Source organism: Phoenix dactylifera, chromosome 2 (assembly GCF_051530095.1).
Source record: "Phoenix dactylifera cultivar Ajwa chromosome 2, Ajwa_hap1_PhDact_Kaust_v1.1, whole genome shotgun sequence".
Classification (NCBI taxonomy): Eukaryota; Viridiplantae; Streptophyta; class Magnoliopsida; order Arecales; family Arecaceae; genus Phoenix; species Phoenix dactylifera.
In genome coordinates, this window is record NC_143191.1 from 26,523,659 (window position 1) to 26,530,216 (window position 6,558).

The 6,558-nt window shown below is 48.9% G+C and overlaps 1 protein-coding gene across 1 annotated transcript; it reads left to right on the top strand.

The window, feature by feature from the left end:
- Nucleotides 1-4,554: 4,554 nt before the first annotated feature.
- LOC148714639 (uncharacterized) lies at nt 4,555-6,284 on the top strand. Its single transcript, XM_088715727.1, has 2 exons — nt 4,555-5,184; nt 5,267-6,284. The coding sequence occupies exons 1-2, from the start codon at nt 4,591-4,593 to the stop codon at nt 6,179-6,181; spliced, it is 1,509 nt and encodes a 502-aa protein (XP_088571853.1). The 5' UTR covers nt 4,555-4,590; the 3' UTR covers nt 6,182-6,284.
- The last annotated feature ends 274 nt before the right edge of the window (nt 6,285-6,558 follow it).

The following is a 6,558-nucleotide window of genomic DNA, read 5'->3' on the forward strand; positions in this document are numbered from 1 at the left end:
CATGGGGCTTTGCTCGGAAGAAGTTATTAAAACACTCACATGGGAACACCGATGGTCCATGGATTCTAACCGTCCATTTCAAAATCTCAGGGAAGACGAACAGCCGAGAAATAACCGCGTTGGTCTCTTGGTTGGCAGTCTTGACGCAAAAGCACGACGATTATGCGATGGTTGCCAAGGAAAAAAATGGATTCGGATTTAGGAGGAGTGTGATTGCACGGCGTTATAGGTTTTAAATTAAATGTATATCGTCCGTTGATCTATCAACGGTGGTATGATGCTATTTATTAATGCACTGGATAAATTTATTATAGGATTTTTTTTCATCACCATCCTTCTAAAAATTTAAATTTACATAATTTTTATTAAAAATTTATATTTATTTTTTGATCTTCATAAAATATTGTTTTTACATAAATACCTTTAATATAGCCGTTTTAGTACCATTTATAAAACCATATTTATTTTAATTAAAAATTAAATAGAATTTTTAAATTATTTTTTGTTTTTCATATATCTACCCATTAACAATATTTTGGTTATTTTAATTTGAAACCGTTAATTTTTTTAACAGCATTAGATGACGTGTATACATATACAACAATAAGGATTAAAAAAATAGAATAATAAAATAAGTATTTTATGAAAATATACATATAAATATCTATTTTAAAAAATATTATATAAAATTTAATATTTAAAAAAAGATTTATGTAAAAAAAATAATATATCATTGAGCATAGCGCACTAGCGGCACTGCCCGCTCCCCTTCAAATGGGTTTGGGTTAAACCACACGCTGGGCGAGTTAAACCTTTTTTTTCAGGACAGCTGTAATACGGAATTTCTTTCTCTCAGTGAATTTTACCTTGTGGCCATGTGACCTTCTCATCAGGCCTGTCATGTCACCTTCTAGTTTAGTGACATGTGACCTTCTCATCAGGCCTGTCATGTGTTGTTCATCCAGTTTAAAAAGATACAACAAAAATATATTGCTACTTGCTTATGTCCCTGGAGTCTCTACCATCCAAACTATGTTCAAGGTTGGAGATATAACTAGCACAAAACCTATGTGATGCTTGTGAGATAGTCTTTTCTCTTTATATTATTGATATATAATATAGCAATGTAATAATTATAATAAATAAAAAAATTTAAACCTAATTTTTTGCTGCACATTAAAGGATAAATTTTAACTAATCAAACATACTGGCATCCACATGGAAAATAGATAAATGTATAAGCTAAACCTCCCATGCTCCTATCATTAATAATAATGTCATTAATACTAGCCTTTCATGATTGGTGGTGTATAGTTTTTTTTTCATTTTTAGATATTTTTGAAATACAATATAAGAATGTAATAAATTATAATATATATAAGGCTAGCTAAGTTTATGTTGCATATTAAGTAATGATTTTTAATACTAAGTAGAAACTCTTGTGATGTCATTAATACTAGCATCCGCATAGCTAATAGAAAATTCTGTACAAGAGTTTCAAGAGCCTCAATCAGAAATTTTCACCGGCAATACCAGCATTATTAATACTTGATGCATGAGTACAATCTTTTTCGCATTTTTCTAACTGCTCTTTCAATACAATATGACGACGTAACAAATTATAATAAAAAAAAGTTTGAACAGCCAAAATTTTGTTGCATATTGAGCAGCAAACTTTAATAATATCCGAGCATATTAGTATTGGTATTATTAATATATGTTGCATATTAGACAATAGTCTTTAATAAAGGCCAAGAATATTAGTACCGATTTCATTATTAGTATCCAAATGGAAAATGGAGAATGCAACACAAGTTGAGTCTCCATTTTAAATACGCAATGTACCCACTTCAACCTAGGTCCTCTATTGTAAAGAGTGCTAAATGTACATGAGTGTGCACAAAATAGTTTGCTAGCAATTTAGTATTGTCATGTATCTTAAATTTTAACATGAAAGTGTTTCATTATCCGTTCTGTTGCTTTGTGCTTAACTAAATTGTATAGGATCATAAGATTACAAGCACTCATGTATATGCTTGAGCATCTAATACTCTACTAACATTTTATATCACGTATTGCAAGAATTGAAGTCTATGTACGGATGTTGGTGTAAGTTAATTTTACTTGAGGATAGCAGGCAATGCACATCTTGAATCCTCATCCATTTATTAATTCGTCTTTTACTCCATTTAATCAAACCGTTCTGTTTCTGCTAATGCAATAGGAATTTTGGAAAGTGCAAGGTGCACGCAAAGGTCAACGTTTACTTATAAGTTTAAAAGAAAAGGTTTTTTGTCATGAAAAATAATAGATTGGAGGGTAAAACAATATAAGGATCCATAAATACTTCCCTCTCGTCCAATTTATGATTATTATGCAAGGCATATCAAATTAGTCATGGAGTTGACTGAAAAAACTGCTTATGATCTTTGAACTTCAAGCATCTACATATTAATCAGAATTAGAAGGAAACAAATATACATACTGTTGCTGGTGGTCCAAACCGAGAACGATTGACACGACGGTGTGAACGGGGTTCCGCCTGAGTTGTCTTGGTTGGTGCTGGTTGCGCTCCACCTTCCGCCAAGGAACCTGCAAACAAGCCTTGCACCACCACCAGGGTGGTGATGGCCCTCCGACGGTCAAGTCAGAAGAGATTGGAGGAGGAGAGATGATAATCCCAAGTGGGAGAGAGTGCTCTGGGAGGTATTGCTTACCCCCCCCCTTCTCCCCCCAGTCGCATATATACCTGGCTGGGAGGTCTCTCAGGGGGGTTTGTCGTCGTGGGGCACGATAGAATGGCCACTGACATGGCCGTTACGGGGCGTCGTGGAGCAGCGCCGGGTACGGTCATGGCAGGGCGTAGTGGAGCTCCGCTTTGTACGGTCGATACAGGAGATCGTGGGCAGCATCGGGTACAGCCGTTGCAGGGAGTAGTGGAGCAGGAGGCCGCGGCGTGCCTCTGGAGAATAGCCTGTCGTTATCAAAAGATCTCCGACTCGGGGTCGGAATGCTGGATCATAGGGCAGCCGACCCGGGGTCGGGCTGCGAAGCCGGGGAGGTCCGACTCGGGGTCGGAGTGCTGGATCATAGGGCAGCCGACCCGGGGTCGGGCTGCGGAGCCGAGGAGGTCCGACTCGGGGTCGGAGTGCTGGATCATAGGGCAGCCGACCCGGGGTCGGGCTGCGGAGCCGAGGAGGTCCGACTCGGGGTCGGAGTGACAGTAGCTTTCCTGGATACGCGTGCCGATCACGTGGGGCATGGCGGCTCAATTCCCCCATAACAGTAGCCCCCCGCTTCCGAGCCTGGAACCAGAAGGGGAACAGGTGAAGGGAGTGATGTTTCGAGATTGCCGCCATCCTTCGGAGAGGCGCGCGCGCTTCAAGCTTCCCGCCTTCTTTATGGCGTATGGCGGTTGCTGCTGACCTGGCAACCTGAGGATTTCGGCGGACATCCTTCCTTAATGGTGTCGATTCGCCTTTGGGGTGCGAGCGACCCTTCGGCGGCCAGGCGTCTTCTGGCGTCATCGAGGTGTCACTTGCCCTTTCGCCTATTTAATCGGGGGCCCTCCCCCGTCCGTCTTCTTCTTTACGGACATTTTTGAGTTTCTCCTTTGCGCTACCATTGTTGCCGCCGAAACGTTCGCTTGCTTTTCCTTTGACGCTCTCGGAGCCGTTCTTCCTCCTCTTCAAGTGAGTTTCCCACTCTTCTACTTTGAGCTCTTCATACTTTTTCTTTTTGTACTAGTGCACCCCAGTCGTTCCGGCCTTTCCCTCCTTCTTGACCCCGTCCTGACCGTAGATTGGCCATTAGGGATGGGCGAAGTGGGAGCAGATAGCATCAAGTCAAAACTGGTCGCCGAGGACTTAGACGGATTTGTGGCTCGGTACCACCTTCCCGAGGCCTGCAATGTCACGCTCCCAGGGCCTGAGGAGAGGATGTCTCATCCTCCCCGAGGGAAGATCGCCATCAATGAGGGCATCCTCCAAGCCGGGTTCCGCTTTCCCCCTTCAGACCTAGTCTTACAGGTGCTCCGGGGTTTAGGAATGGCACCGACGCAACTGGTGCCGAACTCGTGGCGTGCTCTGACGGTCTTCCAGGTTCTCTGTCGCTTGCATGCGATTCCCGCCACCTTGAACGTTTTCTGGGAGCTCTACGGCCTGAGCGGCCACCCCCAGGACAAAGGGTGGTGGTGCTTCGCAGCGCGGCGAGGGTGCGGCCTTGTCAAGGAGGGTCCTACCTCCATTCACCACTGGAAGGAGCGCTTCTTTTTCGTTGATGCAGACCCCTCCTGGGAAATCAGGGCAATCTGGGGGACGCCGGTGAAGTCCCCAATTGGCCTGTCGAAGTTGTCGAGGGAGGAATCCGAGGGCGTCGCCGCCTTGAAGGGGTTGGTCGCCGAGGGCCAGCTTCCCCCGGTGGGCCGCCTTATTTCTGAGGATACCTTGGTGAACGTCGGTTTGAGCTCGGTCCCCACCGACCGTGAGTCCGCCATCGTTTCTTTAGCTCTTTTCTTCTCTTTCGTTCCTTCTTCCTTTCGGTTTCTCAGTCCCTGACCATCCCGTCCTTCTTGCAGAGGTCGACGACGTCATGCGGTCGGTGAAGTCGAAGGCTGTTGGTAGGGCGTCCCTGCTGGAAGCAGTCCGGAGGAGGAAACGAGCTCTTCCGAGCGGGGCCCCACCGGCGAAGAAGTCCCGTAAGGAGATACCTCCGATGCCGACCGACGAGTCCGGGCCCACCGGTCAGGGAGATGTCGTGGGCACCGACCGGCAGCTGACGCTGTACCAGCCCTCCGGTGGTAAGGTTGCCGCTACTCCGGAGGTGCCACCTGAGCCTGCTCAAGACGGACGGGTCGGACGTGATCGGTCCCCAACCCGGCCTTCGACTCGGTCGGCTCCTGATGACTCGAGGAGGGACGCGCCGAGGCCCCGGCCGAGCGGGACCCTATCAATTCCTGGGGCGACCCCCGCCCCGAGCGTGATCAGCCGGACTCTTCCCCAGGCGATGGATAAGGGTAAGGCTGCAGAACCACCATCCGGCTCCGGGGAGAAATCGGGGTCTGCCTTCACTACCGATGGCGCCCGAAATCTCATCGAAACAGTGTTGCTGGAGAAGGACCGTCGGCGGGTCCGGGAGTTGGATGTCTCTGACGTCGGGGCCGCCAGCTGCGTCTGTCTCATGTCGGTGAGTGTTCTTCTGGCCGTCTTTCACCATTTATTGGCTCTGTTGTTCTCCGCCTGACTCCCTTATTTTTCCTATTTCTTAGCTCGCCCAGTACATGATCCGTCTGGAGGAGTGCTACAAGGAACAGGCGGGGCTTTTGGCGAAGGCCGAGGACCGGCTGAAAGCAATGGAAGAGGGAGGCCGGGCTGCGGCAGGCAGGACGACCGGGGACCTCGAGGCGAGGCTCCGGGAGGCCGAAGAGCGGGCACTCGGCTTCGCCGCCCTGGAGGAGCAACTGTCAGAGGCTCGGGAGCAACTCAAAGCCGCCTCGGGCCTCGAAAGCAGGGTCAAGAAGGCGGAGGAACGGGCTGAAAAGCAGTCCCGGAAGATCGCGGACTATCGAGAGCGGTGGGAGAAGGCCCAGCGGTCTGCCGACAACGCCTGCGACCGAATCCGCTCTTTTGAAGCCAAACTAGGCGAACTGGAGTCGGCCCTGGAGAAGTCATGCACGGACGTCCAAGAGCTCCGTTCGCGCCTGAAGGAAGCCGAGGCCGCTCGGGTTGCTACCGAGGCGAAGCATAAAGAGGCTCAGGCTGATCTGCTGAGGGTCTCCTCTGAGGCCGAAGGCCGGATTGTGGCGAAGGTCTTGGAGGCCAAGGCTCAGATTATGGAGCGAGCTGAGGCGGAGCTGGCCGAGAAGAGGGCGGAAATCGGGCGTCAGGCGGTAGAGGCTTATCGCCAGTCCGCCGAGTTCGCCCATGATATGTCGGAGGCAGTGCGGACCTATCGCCAGTCTGACGAGTTTGTCCATGACGCGTCGGACGCGGGGGCCGAAGCCTTCACCTTGGGCTTCGAGGAGGGCCTGGCAAGGGTGTCGGCTAAGTATCCCGAAGTTGACCTGAGCGAGATCTCCCTCCTGGACTCCTCTCCGGCGCCATCGCCTGCTGGTTCTCCTGCTGCTTCCCTACCTCCCGCGGACGAGCCCGGCGTTCCCGACCCGGGAGTTCCTCCAAGCTGACCTCTTGTACCTTCCATTGTCTTTTTTATTTTTGTATGTCGGCGTTTTGCCCAATTGTATGGGCCTCGGCCCTGAAAATTAATGCACGTTGAATATTTCTTCATCTCGCCCTCGTCCTCTTTTTTTTTTTTTTTTAGCTCTTGGTTGCTTCTTGCTGACTTTTGATTCCCGAAGTTCTTCCGGCGCTAGGCCAGGCATCCGAGGGTTAAACCTCAGGAAACTCTTCCGGCGTTAAGCCAGGCATCCGAGGGTTAGGCCTCAGGAAATTCTTCCGGCGCTAAGCCAGGCATCCGAGGGTTAGGCCTCAGGAAATTCTTCCGGCGCTAAGCCAGGCATCCGAGGGTTAGGCCTCAGGAAATTCTTCCGGCGCTAAGCCA